At 37.2% G+C, this 19,203-nt stretch overlaps 1 protein-coding gene across 1 annotated transcript in view; it reads right to left on the minus strand.

Annotated features, from left to right (window-relative positions):
* Positions 1-14,655: 14,655 nt before the first annotated feature.
* The window catches only part of LOC131031613 (photosynthetic NDH subunit of subcomplex B 5, chloroplastic), a 56,892-nt gene continuing 52,344 nt past the window's right edge, over positions 14,656-19,203 (minus strand). Inside the window, exons 3-5 of the mRNA XM_057962776.2 lie at positions 15,432-15,494; positions 15,216-15,274; positions 14,656-15,126 (exon numbers count right to left, since the gene is read on the minus strand). Coding sequence (XP_057818759.1) covers positions 14,935-15,126; positions 15,216-15,274; positions 15,432-15,494 — 314 coding nt within the window. The 3' untranslated portion in view covers positions 14,656-14,934. The remainder of the gene's footprint in view (positions 15,127-15,215; positions 15,275-15,431; positions 15,495-19,203) is intronic.

Here is a 19,203-nt window from a genome sequence, read left to right on the forward strand (position 1 = left end):
GCGAAAGTCAAGTGGCGGGTACAGTCAGCGGTCCAGTAGGCGGGTCCCAGTGAGGTGGCAGTGACGTGGCACACAGTTGGTGCCTAGGTGGTGATGACGTGGCGCTGAGGTGGTGTACACGTGGTGACCAAGTGGCAGTGACAAAGCAGATGACATGGCAGTAATGAGGTGTCATTCCAGGTGGCGTCCGGTCAACCCCATCGACCAATCGGAGGCCACCACGTGGCAAGGCGTCAAAGCACATCAGAGGTAAAAAATCAAAATTAAAATGAGTAAATGATATAGTCTAAACTAAATTAAATTTCGAAAAATTTAAATGATTGAGCACATTCGGGAATTAATTCTCCCAGGGTCTAAGTTTTGGCCAAAATATAAAGTGTTATATGTTTTCGGAAAGCTCTCGGAGTGAGGAATCCGATTATGTGGTTAATTTTGACAAATGTGAGATATTTTGGAAGCAGTATCCACGAGAACAAAATTCAGTTAGAGGGGAGACACTTGGCAATTTTCAGTTGTAGATTTGATTCTCTTCCCTCTCCTTCTTATTCCAAATTCTTCTCAGTTGTAAGGGTTCCAGAATTCTGTGAGGAAGTGCTCCAGTTTTCATGGCTTCCATTTTCTGAAATTCGTGACCCAAACTTGTAAAGTTCTATGGATCTATTCAGGGTATAGAAGCTACATTGCAAGATGACAGATTGTTTTCTAGTTGCAGGTCTTACTTGTGTCAGGCGTGAGTAAATTTCCCATGATATTGTCTCTGTGTATGCATTTAATTGTTATGAATTGAATCCTCAAGGAGGCTTATAATTTGTCATCTCAAGGAGATTGTATGACTGTTTGTAGGTATTCTTTAATGAAGAGTTTAAATTCTATAATCAGTCATAAACAATGGAATGTGTCCTAGATCTAATAATTTTATGAATGGATTGAGTAATGCATTAGTACAAGGTATTAATGCAGGGATATGTTGTAAGGAAAACGAATTTGCAGCTGTGATTAACATTTTGTAGTTTTGTGTGTGTGACTATGTTGCCCAATGAACAAGGCACTGGTCTTTGACAGATTTGGGGATGGTTTCAGATCAACATTTTAAAAGAGAAATCTATTTCCCTTTATGTTTAGGGGTGTGTGTTCCATTCTTTCCAAGCTCTGTTTCATCCTATTGTTTGTACAGATCTAGCCAATCTGTAATGTTTTCTAACCTATTGAGCTTGTGAAATGATCTATCTGCTTAATGTTGATGCAGTTATGTGTCTGTAATTGTTGTATTTAGTGCATCAAAAGGGTGTCCCCCCTAGGTCTAGCAGAACCTGAAGTGCAGGAGGATCAATTAGGGTCCTATGTTATGTTGTCCAAGCCCTGATGTGTTTTGTAGACTGAAATTGGCCATTTCATAGAAAGATTTGCAGGTGTTCTTGGGTTATCACTTTTGGTGAACAAAAAAAATGTTGATTCTGCTGGGGAAGCTAAATAGAAATTGCCTAATTTCATCCAGTTAGTCAGTCCATTACATATACACAGAGTTGAAAGTGGTTTTATGATGAAGATACTAGTCCTTGTTCTGGATCTACAGAGTGATATGTGGTACATGTCATATTTTATGAAGGAGTAATAGCGAATGCATTGTTGAGAGTTGTAAGAAGTTTTTGCAGCTGTATGCAAATTTTTCCCCAATTCTTATTGGGTGGTGACTCTGTGGTTCATACCAGTGTTCAGAAGCTTGGAAGAGTGTTGATTGCAGCGAGATCAAAGGAGTAACAGAGAATTGAATAAGTGTTGAGTGGCATTTTGCTGTTCAAAATATCCTCTATGCAAGAGGTGGCGACTCTGATGTAAAAGACTGTGCTAAAGGTGAAGTAAATCTTCAGATCTACAAGTCTTACAGCTACAAATCTTGAGGTATTTTTAGAGGTTTCAAATGCAAAGATGTTTGTTCAGAAAATTAGAATGTGTAATGTCGTTTTCCCATTTAGTGAACAACACTAGTCTAGAGGGAAAGAAGAATTTCAAGATTAATTTGCATATGTATGCTACTGCAATATCCAGTGTTTATGATCTTCAGTAGTATGCAAATTTGGAAAATTAGTGACTGCAAGGTTTTTTAAAAGATTTTAAAAAAAAAAGTAAGGTGCATGGTCATGATAATGGTTCAATGACTGTTATAAAACCTGATGGATCCAGATGTAGTTCCTAGATCCGTGAATCCTTTGTCAAATTTGAAAGAGATCAATATAGAAATTGAAAAATGTCTTCAAATGATCCAAGAGAGATTTGTCTGGTTGTTAAAAGGGAAAGTAGGGCTAAGAAGTAAAGGAGAATCATCATATGTCTTCTATGAAAGATTTTTAGCTGCATTGAATAAGATTTCAACTGATAATAGACCCCCTGAGTCTGTTTTAATTGAGATATTCTTAGAGCTTTATGAGCCTAACTCAGTTAATTGGTCAACTGCCTTCAGAAAAGAATGTGTTGAATCTATTAAAGAATGGATAGATATGATTGAAAGTAACCAATCTGAAAATATACACAAAATTAAAAATAATGAAGGAGGTAAGCCCCTGAGTGGAATTACCTCCTATGATGTTGAATGTGATTATTCTCAGTGTGATAGTTTAGATGTGTATTCAGAGCAAGAAGAAATTTGTGGGAACAGTGATTGTTCAACTAATCATGAGCCCGTTGAGGTTTCAGATGCTAATGATGTAGATCACCTTGTTGTTGATTTCAATCCACAATATGTTTGCAACCCTAGTTATGAAACTATGTTGCAACATGTAGCAACACATTATGAACAGCGTGATAAAGGATATGATGCAGATGCAAGTTGTTGTGATGATGAAATAAATGTGCATAGGGACATGAGCACTGCAGATCCAATACCTTTATTAGATTGGGACAATGTTTACAACTCAGAGGATGAAGCCAAGGAAAATGAAGAAGGAGGTTCACTATGTAGTGAGCAAATTTCAGAACTCTTAGTTGCTGACTTTCAGAGATGTGGATTCAAAAATGTGCCCAATCTTTCATACTCACTCAGTATATGTTTTGATTCTGATGATGTTTTTGAGGGTGTAAAAAATGATACATATGATGTTGATTCTCTTCCTATGTTTGATAGACAAAATGATAATGCATATATGGTTGATAGGTATGATAATGAAGGTTCATATGTTGATATGAATTCTGGCTTTGATATGCATTATGAGGATCTACCTTTTAGAAGACATGATAGATCTGGGGTGTTTTTCTCAGATTTGCAAGGAGGAAATGAACCATTGGCAAGTAAAAATCATGTATTTTCATGTGTGCAAAATGCTAATAGAAATTGTGATCAGCAAGTTGAAGTGCAGTCATGTTATGAGGAAGTTTTCCTCTCTAGTTTGCAGGATATTATTGTGAAAGAGTGTTTATTATTTCAGCAAGCTAGCAATAAGGATCTGTCTGATATTCCCAACTTTTAGAGGGAGTCGGATTACTTCTCATTTCAGCAGAGAAGTAATGGTAAAAAATATGGCACTCTTTGCTCACCTAGTGACCAACCCTCTCAGCGTGTGTTTGATTTTCAGAGATATCATGATTATAAACATGTTGATGATTATGCTTTATATGACCAGCTGATTAGAAGTGGAAGTGTTTTTGATCAGGCAGATTGGAATGATGATCTCAACTTACCTTCGGTTTGTGGAAAAGAAAATCATGTTTTTGACAGAGGTAAGAATTGATTTCAGTTTTGATGGCCCGGGGCCATTAATAAGTTGTATATCTTGTACAGTCGCTTTGCTTCAATTGTGTGGTTTTCAATAAAGTGCCCTGCTGTTTGGGTAGAATAAGGAAGCCCTGTTTTTGAGATGAGAAGAAATGAGAATGATTCGTTTTTGGGTGGTCTGCTTAACCAAAGATATCTGGATTCTTGTGTTGATCTTGCAATCAACCATCCCCAGTCAGAGCCGTTGTTGGGACTAATTAAATTTGAGCCAAAATTTATAGGCCCATTTCAAAATTTTGCTCTGTATGTCAGAAAGGCACCTAAATGAGTCAGTTTGAATGCCTAGTTACCAAGGGGGTAAAATGGAGCCCGTTGATTTTCACAGGGTAAGGCTCGGGATTCATGTCCCACACCTTTCATTTGGCCAATTCAGTGATGTGCAACTTTCAGAATTCAATTTGGATAAGTTTATGAGGTACCCAATTTGAGGGGTGAGCTGAAAGTGCATTCTAGGCACAAATGCAGATTCTATTGAGTAGCCTACTTTGAGCGATTACATATTTTTCCCTGTTGATCGTCATGGAGAAATTCAAAAAGGATTCAATTCTATGCATTAATGTGAGTCAGCCTGCAAAATTTCAGGTCATGACGAATCCATTTGCTCAGTTTTCAAAGCCGAATCCGTTTGTAGTTTGTGTGTTTTGGCAAGTCCCTGTTTCGACAGCTAGTCGGAGCCTTGTTTCGCGTAAGTGTAAAATTTGCCTCAATAAGCGTCATGCCATAATGATTGCTCCAGGCTAATGCTGGTATAAATGATGAGCCACGTTTCAAATTTCAAACCTCTATCAATCCGTTTGATCGGTTTTCAAAAGGATTCATTCAGCTATCAAATTCAGTTATCCACACTCCAGTGTTATATCAGTTAATGTAGCCGTTTTGGTGAGCGCGCCGTTTGCATCCTGTCAGTCTGGTGATTGAATTGAGAATTCAAAGATTTAATATGTACTTTAAGGTACCTATGTTCCGAATTTGAGGACCTACGGAGGTCGTTTGATATTTTTGAGAAAGGAATCATGTTGCCAGGACATTGACTTCATCAGGTCCGCAGTGTCGACAAAGCCGATTTATCATTTTCGGAAATTAATATATCTTCGCTCGAGAATCGTCTCGAGAAACCGTTTGGTAGAAGTCATCCTTGTATATCAGAGTACACGCCTGTCAGATGGCGAGCTCCAGAAAGGTGTTTTGACAGGTTTGAAAATTAAGTCTTCGCGATTAAATGCGAAAATTGTGGCGTAATTGCCTGAAGGTTGTAAAATGCGGATTAATGATCCGAAAGCGATGCCGATCATTTCCAGAGGTATGTTTGAGGTCCGTGAAGCATTCCAGGGGTCAGTTGCATGAAAACGAAAACACATTTAGTCAGACCCACTTTGGGGCCCCGACCTGGCTCATGCATGTGCCCTATTAGTTTATTGGCGACTTTGTTCACTAAGAGATTTTCAGAATATCTAAACATGGATTATAATCATGAGGCATGTCATAAGAGTTCAAGATGTTATTATGAACTTCAGGCAATTTAAAATTGGCGAGTTTAGAGCCAAATTCTCCTTCAGCGACAAAGAAGAGACATCAAAAAAATGCGCCTGGCAAGTAGAGGTTTGGAAGAAGGTTTTAGAACTTTCAAAATGCAATTGGCAGCCATACTGCTAATCAACTTTACCCAAATCTCCTCCTTGCTGTAGTTTTTGGAAAGGCATTAGAAATTACCAAAGCAATGAAGCTTTCAGCAAATGTGAAAATGGAGTGGGAAGTTTGAGCTTCTTAAACAATGCAATTCCAAGTGCCATCTATGGTGAGAAGGCATTCAAACTCCAAACAAATACAGTGGCATGTGGAAAGTAACGGAGGCTTTGATTTAAATAATCTCCAGCCAACATCCTCCTAGGCACATGGTGTTTGGGGAGTAAAAGTTTTAAAGTTTAAAACAAGTTTCAGCAAAATCAAATGCCAATGGCATTTTCCATTCAAACTAATATAATACCAGCAGGCAATATATTATTACCAGCAGACAATATGAAATATTAGCAGCAAATGGAGGTTTGCAACCTACGTGGCATGGTGGAAGACTGTTTTAAAGTCTTAAACAAATGCAAATTGGCTATTGTAAAGCCATCTTCCCAAAGTCCATGTGGTGGGTGAGTTGCAGAAACAAAATGAAATTTTGAAGAAGTTTAAACAGCAGATGCAAGCACCAGTTTCTCCCCTGCGTGGATGGTGGAGGAGAAGGAGTATGGAAACTTTCAAAGTATTTAAGACATAGAGAAAATGACAATGCCAATGTAAAATTGCAGTCTCTCCTCCATCACATGGTTGTTTGGAAGTCAATAAGATGCAATGGCAATTACAGTTAAACTCCTCTCTCACATGCCCTCCTTTCTCTCCTTCAAGTTGTGTGTATTGTTTGGAAGGCAAAAACTACAGCAAGTAAATTACTGTTGGCTAGACGTGGTGTTTGTGGAGAGAGCAGCAAAAACTTGGTAAAACAAATGCATGCATGGCAGCTTGAAGTCATTTTCCTCCTCCATGTGGTATGCAAAACTTAATAAAACACAGCAAATGAATTTGCCAGGTTCTGCGTGGTGAGTAGAGTGTGGAGGAAGGAGTTTTTAGTTTCAAAACACCAATTTCCCTTGCTGTGGTGCGTGGAAAGAAACAGCAAGCAACCAAAACACAACAATTTTCCTCCCTCACGTGAGAATGGGGAGAGCTGAAACCAAATCAAATGGAGGCCAATCAATTTCCTCTCCCACATGGCTGGTGAAAGGGGAAATTTGAAATCAAATGGCAATTGTTGTAGTCTCCTTCCTCTGTGTGGCTATTTGGAGGCCATATTAACCATAACAAATGCATTTGGCAGGTGTAAATCCAATGTCCGTGACCTTGCCAGCATATTCCCTCCCTCGCGTGTTGTTTGAAGATAAACATTTCCAATTAAATCTAGAAAATCGCCATTAAAACCCAAAGAAAAGCTCAGAAGTGCAGTCCCAGGCATAAGATAATTATCCCACATTGGTTGTGCACTGGGAGCTTTTAGTATTTATATGTAAAACCTTACAGTAGTAATATGTCTAAGCCATAAAGGCTTTTGACACAAGGTGCCTATGGGCGCCTAAAGCGGGCTAACGCGCGAGCACGATTCCCGAGGCGACCGAGGAGATGACTGAGCGATGACTAGGTGGACCCCACGCAGGCATGCTTCCCGAGGCAGACAGGCAAAATTTTGCAGAGGAAGGTCGGGTTAACGAGTGAGCAAGTTCGAGAGAGATCAACGGCTCGCGCTATTTCGCGAAAGGAAGATGCACGCGAGTTACACCCCGCAATGTTGCGAAAGCCAGGTGGCGGGTACAGTCAACGGTCCAGCAGGGGGGTCCCGGTGAGGTGGCAGTGACGTGGCACATAGTTGGTGCCTAGGTGGCGATGATGTGGTGCTAAGGTGGTGTACACGTGGCGGCCAAGTGGCAGTGACAAAGCAGATGAGGTGGCAGTGATGAGGTGTCATTCCAGGTGGCGTCCGGTCAACCCCATCGACCAATCGGAGGCCGCCACATGGCAAGGCGTCAGAGCACATCAGATGCTAAAAATCAAAATTAAAATGAGTAAATGATATAGTCTAAACTAAATTAAATTTCGAAAAATTTAAATGATTGAGCACATTCGGGAATTAATTCGCCCAGGGTCTAAGTTTTGGCCAAAATATAAAGTGTTATATGTTTTCGGAAAGCTCTCGGAGTGAGGAATCCGATTATGTGGTTAATTTTGACAAATGTGAGATATTTTGGAAGCAGTATCCATGAGAACAAAATTCAGTTAGAGGGGAGACACTTGGCAATTTTCAGTTGTAGATTTGATTCTCTTCCCTCTCCTTCTTATTCCAAATTCTTCTCAGTTGTAAGGGTTCCAGAATTCTGTGAGGAAGTGCTCCAGTTTTCATGGCTTCCATTTTCTGAAATTCGTGACCCAAACTTGTAAAGTTCTATGGATCTATTCAGGGTATAGAAGCTACATTGCAGGATGACAGATTGTTTTCTAGTTGCAGGTCTTACTTGTGTCAGGCGTGAGTAAATTTCCCATGATATTGTCTCTGTGTATGCATTTAATTGTTATGAATTGAATCCTCAAGGAGGCTTATAATTTGTCATCTCAAGGAGATTGTATGACTGTTTGTAGGCATTCTTTAATGAAGAGTTTAAATTCTATAATCAGTCATAAACAATGGAATGTGTCCCAGATCTGATAATTTTATGAATGGATTGAGTAATGCATTAGTACAAGGTATTAATGCAGGGATATGTTGTAAGGAAAACCAATTTGCAGCTGTGATTAACATTTTGTAGTTCTGTGTGTGTGACTCTGTTGCCCAATGAACAAGGTACTGGTCTTTGACAGATTTGGGGATGGTTTCAGATCAACATTTTAAAAGACAAATCTATTTCCCTTTATGTTTAGGGGTGTGTGTTCCATTCTTTCCAAGCTCTGTTTCATCCTATTGTTTGTACAGATCTAGCCAATCTGTAATGTTTCCTAACCTGTTGAGCTTGTGAAATGATCTATCTGCTTAATGTTGATGCAGTTATGTGTCTGTAATTGTTGTATTTAGTGCATCAAAAGGGTGTCCCCCCCTAGGTCTAGCAAAACCTGAAGTGCAGGAGGATCAATTAGGGTCCTATGTTATGTTGTCCAAGCCCTGATGTGTTTTGTAGATTGAAATTGGCCATTTCATAGAAAGATTTGCAGGTGTTCTTGGGTTATCACTTTTGGTGAACAACACTATTGGACCGACATGAAATCAGATTCCTTTAAAATGACATCATGTCTAGGGTTTTAAGTTGTTGCTGAAAGGGTAAATGTCATGCTAGGGTTTAAGGTGGTTGTTGAGTTGTTGAAAGAACGATCTTATCAGAGAAGATCAAGTTGTAATTGAGAGAGAGATAGAGAAGACTGAAGTAATGTTGGAATGCATTAACTGTGAGCAATACTGGATCTAACCAAGAAGTTTGTGCTATTAGATAGATCAAACACTTGTTGATTACTCACATCTTTGACAAGTCTGTAGCCCTTAACTAGGTAGGCCTCAAAGCCTTTGTAAAATCCTCTAACAAGGTGGTTCACTTCTGTGAATCTAAAATCCTCTAACAAGTTAGTCTTTAATCAGACATATCTCCTAACAAAGATTGAGATTCCTAACAGGATCTGTTCTGGTGAAGAACAATGTAAGACCTTAACTAGTCTAACCTTAACCGGTCTGGTTTCTATTCTGCAGATAGTGACTTGTGAGTTCCATCTCACCGTGGTTTTTCCCGGTTGGGTTTCCACGTCAAATATCTTGTGTTATGGTTGTATTTCTTTTGTGGGTGAATGTTTTATTCGCATTTTGGTTTGCATGTGTAGTAATCGGTCTGTCTGTTAGACTGTTTTACCAGTTTATCTTTAAACTGTGTAAGTGTTTTAGTGCAGTGATTTTTGGCATACTAATTCACCCCTCCCCCCCCCCTCTTAGTATTCATCATAGAGAACAGTGTAATATTACACTTAGATATTTTCAAAAAAAATTTGATGCAAGTTGTTGATGAAATGCCGGCAGATCTATACAACAGACTAGAAGCTAGAAGAGTAGCTATTATTGAGCTTGATAAGAAAATAAAGATTGAAAAATTACTTGTTGTACATCTTGTTAACTCACCTGATGAGATAGATCAATTGATCTCTAAGGCTAACCGGTCAATATTTTCAACTGCTCATCGGCATGTAGCACTAATGGCAGGGAGAGTGAATCAGATAACTAAGGAAACAATAGATGCATGGGATATATTCTTGGTAGAAAAAGAAAAACAGGAAGAGTATCATAAACCTAAAACCTTCAAGGTATACCAAAAGGATAGGGACAAAGGAAAAGGCAAGGTTGGTGGACCTCCCAGTATAAAGATAACAAACAACTTACCCCCACTGCCTTTAGATACTCCACCGGTAGACACTACTGAAAATCAACCGGCAACAGAGAGTATGAAGACAACACATGAGGACACAAATCCTGAATTTGAGGTATTGTACACAATGAATATCGACACACAGGAAGTCAACATTATGGTTGATAAGGAAACAAGTGAGAAAAGAGATGTGGCAACTGAGCCACCAGTAGAAGACACAACAACTGAGACAAATGTTGAAGATATAGTTGGAGACATTGAAATTGGGAGTGAGCAACAAACTGAACAGACAACGGATACAAGAAAAACTAATAGCACTGGTATTGAGCAACCGACTGAAAACATTTCAAAGGCAAGCTCAAAGAAACCGGTAGAAAATACATAATCACAAGCAGAAAAACTGGCAGTGGATACCACTGAAAAATCATCAGAGGCACCATCAGAGAAACCATCAATAGAGAGCACAAAGAAACAGGAAGAACAACAGGTTCATTCACAAGTACATTCAGAGATAGTGCCACCGGCTACAACTAAAAAATCTAAACCTTTGGTAGCTGAAATGGAGACACAAACCGATCCTCCAGTAAAAGAGGAAAGCAATGTTATTATCACCATCGACAGATTACAAATTGTGAAGTCAGTTGGACAGACATCCGGAACCTCCATGTTTGAATTCAGACCAACAAATGTGACAAAGGTACTGCTAGATTCAATTAAGAAAATACCAGATTGTAATGCACTAGCATATAAGGCTATTGATGACACCATACCAATTTTGAAGATGATAGCTCCAAAGTGTAACACAGACAACAAAGATTCTTTGAACCAATTAGACAGATTGTCTAAGTATATAACCAGTAATCTAATAACACTGGACAAAATAAATGAGGATACATTTAAGGAGAGATTGATAAAGGAAAAAGAAAAATCATTTGAGGATATAGTTAAGAAGAACAAGGGAGAGATGGACACTCTTTTACCGGAACTCAATGAAATCATTTTTGACTTCAAGAAACTATAGAGGGATACATGCAAAACGGATGTATTAACAAAAGATCTTGACAAAGAAATCAGAAAGACACAGGATAAGATTAAGAATATTGCTAACAATCTGATTGGGACATCAGATTCATTTTTGGAATTAGAAAAGAAAATTGCAAAGCAAGAAGAGAAAATCAGGAAACTAGAAAATGAAAAACAAAGAATAAAGGACAAAGCAAAGGACTTAAAATGCCGACTTGGTCCAAGATTAGAGTATCTTATTTCTTTGAGAAAAGAAATATCTGAGGCTCTGGTTCCCGGACTAAAGACACTAGAAGAGAAAATGCACATACTCACCGGTACAGCGCAGAGAAACCATGAGGCTATAAAAGACAGTAAAACATTCAGCAACAACATAAATTCAATTTTGACAGATATTTTTCAAAGTGTAACCCACCAGTTACAAGAAACCAGGCAGGACTCCACTGACAGCAAATGACAACCTTTGTCATTGATGTCAAAGGGGGAGTAGAGGCTATGAGAAAAATTATCAGCAAATGGCTCATCAGCTCAAGGGGAGCTCATATTTTTTTTGTTAAGACAATTCTGGCAGACTCATTTTTGGATGACATTTTTTTATGACACTTTTTGGATTTTCCTCATGAGTGTTGCCATCAATGCCAAAGGGGGAGATTGTTGGCAAATGCACACTCCAATGAGAAATTGTAGGTGATTGAAGGTTTTGTCATTGATGGCAATCTTGCAATCATATGATACCGGCAAGACAATATACCGACACCGGCAACAACAAACTCTGCACCGGCACATAAGACACTGGCAGACAAAGGAAGGATACCGGCACCCTGGTCGACAAGAATTTTGTTTATAATATATTTTGTAATTATTGTAAAATCATTGTAAGCTGCCACGGCGAGTTGTAATATGACTCATATATGTATGAGATCATTGTAGAACATTTTGTAAGGAAGAGATCGGCGAAATTATGCAGACCTAATATGCGAATTTTAGGTTAAGGGTTTATGTATGCAGTAGAGCTAAAACCGGTACTGGATCTAGCATAGCAGATGCTATTTTGAAGTAGTACAAGACATTGGATTTGTATAATCCATTTTGTAAGTCAGTGTAACTTCCTATTTTGTAGTTGAGCAGTGAGCTCTAGGCACTTGGCCTTCCTGCATGTGCAGGCCTCTATTGTAAGAGTAATATCCACTTATTGGCCAATAAGCGAATATTGTGGGTCACAAATCCCACCAAGGTTTTTCCCACACCGGGTTTCCTCATTAAACTATTGTTTTATGGTATGCTTTTCATGTGGTTGTTGTTATCTTTGTTTACTACATTATTTTTGGTTTACCAGTATATTGTATTGATATTCTTTACATGTTTTAAATCAAGTAAATTCTATAACCGGTTAGATACTGATTCACCCCCCCCTCTCAGTATCTTTGGGAATCCTAACTGACCTTAGGTCTCATTTCATGAGTTGGCCTCTATTATATCCATCTTCATTCTATGCTTGCCTTTGGTTAATTGTTCCTTCTATTCTAATTTGGAAAATTTGGCTTGAGAGGAATAATAGGAATTTTAGGAAACACTCTTCCCCTTTGCAATATGTGCTCTTCTATATTGAGAAATTGATTTCTGAGACTGTTTTGGCCTTCATTTACAAAGGTACTAGTTTGCACAATACTTTCACACCATGGGACAATTGGGTTACCAAACATTAGTCAGCTTTACAATCGCTCCCTCTGAATGGGGCAATTTCTAAACCGCAACCTTCATTAAATAGAGCAGAGGTGGTCTGGTTGCCTCCTCCAGCTTCTAGGTATAAATTAAACTTTGATGGAGCATCCTGTGGTAACCCTAGCAAATCTGCCATTAGTATTGTGGTCTCTGATAACATGGTTTGTATCATAAAAGCACAATGCCAGTGTATTGCTAGTGGGACTAATAATGTGGCCAAACTACATGCCTTTTCTATGGGACTTGATCTGCTCCTTTCATTACATTTGTTGGATGTTGTTATAGAAGTTGATTCTCAAGTTGTTTTTTTCATGGTCACTAATCCCTCATCGCACTCCTGGCATCTACAATATTGGTTGGACAAGATACTTGCTCAGCTTGAGCTGTTCAATTCCTTCTCTATTGTTCATTGTTATAGGGAAGCTAATAAGGTGGCAGACTTCTTGGCCAATAAAGCATTAGATGAAGATATCAAATCTTTGGTTGACGTGGATTCCAGTTTTTTACCACCTCACCCGGTTTAAATGTTTCTAACATATTTTGCTGAAACACGACCTTGTATCTTGATTGGTGATTATATTCAAGCATGCAGTTTAATGTGGTATTGGTGGCCTTTTTGGCCTTCATATCCTCATTACGTCTGCATTATTGTGTGTAATCTCAGTCTGGGTATGGGTTATTGTTTTTGTTTCAATTGGTTGTTGTGGGGCACGGGAGAATCTTATAATCATGCTCTGCACAGACTACACACTTCAAATCTGCCCCGTACTTATCATTGTTGGCATGTGGTTGTGGCTTTGGTTTTTGTTTGTCTAAATCATGATGACTGCATGGGGTTTTTATTTATGCTGATTTTTAATGATTGTACTTCTGTCCGGGTGGCTCGCTTGAAGTTTTAATGATTCATTTCACTTCTTCTCTTGCGGTGGCAGTTTTTGAAGCTATTTCATTTCATGTGGGGGATTTCGTTTGTGTGGCTATCTTGCTTTACTGTTGTCAAGTTTATGTCGAGTTATGGCTATGAGTATTGTGCAGAAGTTGTCATTATTTTCTTTTAAGGTGGCGCCCTGTGGTTTGTTTTTTGCACGAATGTTGTGGGTTTGCTTGAGATGATATTTGTTGTTGCATCCTTTGGTGGTCGAGCTTGTTACCTTATAATGGCTTTGTTCTCTTTATATTCCCGTGTTCTCTTGGTTTTGCATTATCTTTTTATGGAGTCTGTGGGTTATCGAATTTTGATGCCTCTCAAGCAGTATGACTTCCAAGAATCTCATGTTTTTGATGATGAAAAGATTGGTCGTCTGTTTCAAGTTTATTCTCTGGATTTCTCTCTGGCTTTTCGCAAGGTTTTGGGAAAACGATGGCTGGTGGAAAATGCAAGTTGTTTTCTTGCTGAGATTGCATCTCGTTTTCTCACTATTTGTATGGATGTGCTCCAGGATTCTGCTATGCTTAAGGCACTTTTTTTTTATGTATACTTCCATCTCTATTTCTATACTGCTGATGATTTGGATTGTGCATTGTCTTTCTATCATTTTGAACTTGGTAATTTTGAGTATGGTGGTTTCCTACCTCATTCTCTGTTATTATCTTCTGGTTGGCATGGGGAACTTCTTTCAATTATAAGAAATGACTTGATTTCTAACCTTTATGATGATAGTTTGTTTGCCTTGGTAGCTCTATTAGATCATGTATCGCCAGATTGTTTGGCGGCAGCTGTAAATACATTTTCAGGTATTCACTTTCTCCTGGACTCGATGCACACAGTAATGTCTTCGCCAATTTCAGTATTGCCTATTCAAATGGTGCCTCCTGCAGTTCTCATTGATGTTGATACTCCCCCTTCCTCTCCTCTATTGGAAAGCGCTAGCTCATGGTATTTGAATTCTTAAATGTAATTTCCTTAGCCAAAGAAATTTTTGTACTCATTACAAAGGGTTGGGTTTTTTGTTGCCCAATATGGCAATTATGTAATCTTGGGTGGGCCTCTATCAGGTTTTTATGTATGAGCTAGACCGGAGGTTTTCTTTTCCTGGTTCTTTCCTACCGGTGCTCTTTGAACCAGGTTGTAAAAATTATAATATTAATAAAATTTAGTGGTTTACCACTTTTATCAAAAAAAATAAAATAAAATGTTTTTCCATTAAGGATGAAATATGGGACTATCAAGTCACATTTATTTTAACCAAATTATTGATGGACATGCAATTATCCAAGTGTCCAATGGATTTTATAGAGAAAATCCTTCAACTATTAAAGTGTTAAAGTTTGTTTAGTACATCAAAAATTATTTGAGCATATATGAATAAACTTTGTGGGTATGTTTACCCATAAATGTTTGGCATTGAAATTCAAAATCCCTCTTTGAGGTAATCCTCCATTATCACCTTATGGAATAGAAGTGGTTGAGTAATAATAGGAACACAATATACATCATTGTCACATAAATAGTCGTTACTTAGAGTCTTGAAACTAGTTTTACAATTGTATAATTATCTATTCATCCTTGTACTTTTCATTGAATTCCCAAATGCTCATGGAATTATAGTCTTCCATAAATTTGTCTCGTGCCTTGCGTTCCATATTATAGATTTTTGGCTCAAAGTTGAAAGGATGGTCTGGCTTGGCCATCTCAATTCCAATGAAAGCAAAAACAAAGAGTGTCGTATATATATACAAATAGTCCCCCTGAAAAGTAATACATGACAAAATAATCATTTAAAATATCTTAGAAATTCATTTGATAAAGTGTAGACCTAATATATTAATCTTCTTACCGGAACATTTAATACCATTCCACCAACAAGTCCAGGTAGAAAAAGCCACGATATAGCACCTAGGTAACAAAAAATAGTATCTTTAAACTCATATTTAAGAACTATTATGAATTCTTATCTTGTATATATGTCATTTATCAAAAAAAGGTACAACCATCTACTATGTATATTATTTCTATTCAAAAATTTATGGAGGAATAAATATAATAGGCATACCTTGAAAACCACTAGGTCCTCCTGATTCTTTGAAAACCTTCAAAAATTCTTCTTTAAAATCTCCTGCAATTATAGATTTCAAGTCCAAATTAAATGGGCATACATAAAAATGAAGGATTTAGGTGCACCACTTCATTTTATATACTAAAGATTTTAGATTCCCAATTCTTTCTTCATCAAAATGAATTACCAAGAAATATAAAAACTCAAACATTTCAAGACATTTACTTGTAAGTAGGATGTCTACCTTTGATATAATCTAACTACAAAATCTAGTAATGAAGGAAATAATGGGCAAGATCATAAATGTGGAGGTATTGTTCTTATTATAAAATTTACGTTGGATACTCATCCACAAATAAAGGATAAATATTGTTATATATCACCCAAAATTACAATAGAAATTATAAAATTTGTTCAATCTCATCAAGTTTCTAATCAGTAAATTAATCATATTAAAAACCTTAAACAACCTGTCAAATTGATATTAAGAAAAAAAATAAAATAAAAAATACATAAAAAATTGTTTACCATATTGTCATTGTTATCAGATCATAATGTCTTATACGCAATGACCTAATACTTTTTAGTAATCTGAATTCTCTTAACTATGATGAACTATACAAAATTTACAAGTTTTAAAATGATATACACTTGCTATGGGATAAGGCATAAAATATGAGATCTTATGTATTTACATGCACCACCACTTGGGATGAACTATTTCACATCCTATAAGAAATGATTGTTCATTAACTTTAAACTAAATGAATTCCATTGATTATTGTAGATTTTAAATAGGATGGACCACACATGACGAGAAAGAAAATAAAGAACGTGAAGAATATGATATATATTATTCATTTTCATATTACAAGAATATCTAATAAAATCACATGTGCCCTAATATACACACTCAATTTATAATAATCCAAATGGCACCATAAGTTTATACCAATAAAAAAGATATCAAAATTTGTCATATTGTCCTCTTGATATCTACCATATCAGAGGGGGTTATGCACCAAGGGGATGCAGAATGGAAAGGGAAATAATAAAGGAGTAATGTAATTAAAAAACAAAAACACCCATGGCAAGAGGAGACAAAAAAGAATACAACTTAAGAAAGTAAGTGACAATGGAAATCCCAAATGAAGAGGAAAGAAAGAGATAGATGATGATTCAAGAGAAAAAAGACACCACAAGAGGATGAAAATTGCAACAAAGATGAGGTTAGAGCACACCAATGTGTTTGTTGTTGAGCATGCCAATGTTAGTGTTGTCGAGGAGAAGAAGAAATACAAGGAAGAAAAGGGTGAAGAGGCCCTAAAAAGATCAAATTCATGTTGAAATAGGGCAGTAAAATTATTAAATAGTTTAGGAAAAACTCTTGAAGACTTATCAAATATAAAAATAAAATTAGCTAACAAATTTATGTGATTTTTGCAAACTATAGAATAGGTCTTACCCATAAACAAAGCATATTTAGAGGAATTAGTTAATAAAAGTATAAGTAAATCAATGAAAATGGAGAAAGATAAAGAAGAGAAAGTTAAATTTAATTCGGGCAAAGAGTTGAGGTCACTAACTAATCAAATGACACTTACAAATAAACAGATGAAATGTTATTTTGAGGAGTCACAACCCCATGACCAAGATCCATTCCCACAACCATATAAGCGTAGAATAATTTCAGTGGAAGAGGTACCACAAAAGAGAGACGAATAAGAGAAACAAGAAAAATTAGCTCAAAATGTTGCTTGGGAAGAGATATTGAGAAGAATGTTCTTTGATATAAAATTAAAGAGAGATAAGGGTAGAGAACAGAAGCCCCAGATAATTCAAATTATTAAGAAAACTTAAACCGAAGAAGAAAACATATAAAATGGAAGCCTCAATTAAGATACCATTTTGTGGTTAGGAAACCATTGAAGCCACAAAACATGTGTTCTTATTGAAGTCCCTATGGGAGGGAAAAGGTGTACAAGAAGATAGGCAAAGATTATTGGACTTTGTTTCCTCTTTAAGAAAAGATGAACTAGATAGGAACATGAAGACCTACCCTCAACATAATAGTAGTTGGGATGAGGTTAAGGGTGATTTCTTAGTAAATCATGATACTTTGACCATCCCCATCAAAAGTGTCAACAAAATGAGAGAGTTGGTACAAAGGGATAATGATTCACCTAAGGCATATGATAAAAGATTCAAAGAGGTTTGCTGAAAAATAGAAGAAGTTCCACTCTCGAAGAAATAGAAAAATCAATGGTTCACTTTTAGATTGCAAAAAAGATATCAGAGTAAGTTTGGATAGAAGAGTCTTTGAATCCTACACGGAGTTGATTACAATGCCCTATGAGATCAAAGCACAACCCTAGAGGAAGCCAAAAATATATGAAACCAAAGAAGCACTTAAAGAACTCTATTTACAAATATAGAAACTAACCATTCAAATTGAAATCATAGCAAAAGGAGAACAAAAGAAGGCAAAGGAGATATGGTGTACATATTTCTCTGTAGAGGGGCGTCTCTGGAATGAATGTACTAAACACAATGAAAGAGATTCACTGCCACCTTACATGTAGAAGATAAAACCATAAAGGATAATTTAACATATTGTGCTATTTGTAGAGAATGGGATACTCACTTAATTGAGGATTGTCTGAATTACTAGCCTCCAATCCATAATAGAGGAAATTATTGCTACTAGGGATGTAATAGTCAGAATTAAATTGCAGATTAATGGAATGACGCAGGTTACAAACAGTCCCCTTGGGGAGAAAAAAAGGAATTCTCATGCTATGCAAAATAACTCAAAACCAACTATATTGAAGACAACTTGCAATCCAATTGTACAGGTGGTAAAGGCCAAGGCATAAACAACCAAAGGAGGAATATGCCACTTGTTTTAATTACGAAAATGATGGCCACTATGCATCTAAGTGTTGGGGGTTAGAACAAAAAAAGAAATATCCATTTTATGGAGATGAAACTCATGATTTATACAAAAGTGAACATGCCAAGAAATTATTTCAAAATGCAAGGGACACCTTCAAGGAGTGACAAATTAAAAGGGGAGCCAGGGTTAGCTGGAGAGTACCTTTGTAGGGATTAGGGGATGCTAAAGGATGAACATATGGTCCTTAGATACATCCAACGAAGAATATTTTGGAGAGGGGCCAGTGGTGGAAATGAAGAAAAATAATTCTTGATCAAAGAAGAAAGATACAATCCTCACTAGGCAAGGGACTGACACCATAAAACATAAACATAATGAGATTGATGAGGAGTATGAAGAATCTAGTTTGCAAGAGGAAGACTAGGAATACTTATGATTCAATAAAGACCAACATGAGAAGATAATAGAGAAACCTAAAAACCATATCACAACAACAAAATGGAGTAGCATGTTTTACTGACGAAGAAGTCAGGATGTTGAAGGATTTAGCCTCCTTAACACTGCAAAAAGACCTAGTGGTGAAATTGAAATAGCTGGGGAAGTACTTGTTAACATTATTTCGGGATTGGTCTACGGGTGGCATTTTGCTATTTTTGGTGGCCCCACCTCTTTTTGTTTCTCCCGTTTGCATGCATCAGCAGGGACAGTTGTCAGCTCGACAGGGGTTTTGTGCGATTATTTTTCCCTTTTGTTTTTGCAATAGTGTCGAACTTCCACGTGGCGTGGGTTGTTCGTTTAGCGGCATCTTTTTGGTCCCTCCACCCGCCATTTTTTTATCGTGACTCTTTGGTCGTGCGCCTGCAAAGCAGAGCG

The sequence above is a fragment of the Cryptomeria japonica genome, chromosome 2 (assembly GCF_030272615.1).
Source record: "Cryptomeria japonica chromosome 2, Sugi_1.0, whole genome shotgun sequence".
Lineage (NCBI taxonomy): Eukaryota > Viridiplantae > Streptophyta > Pinopsida > Cupressales > Cupressaceae > Cryptomeria > Cryptomeria japonica.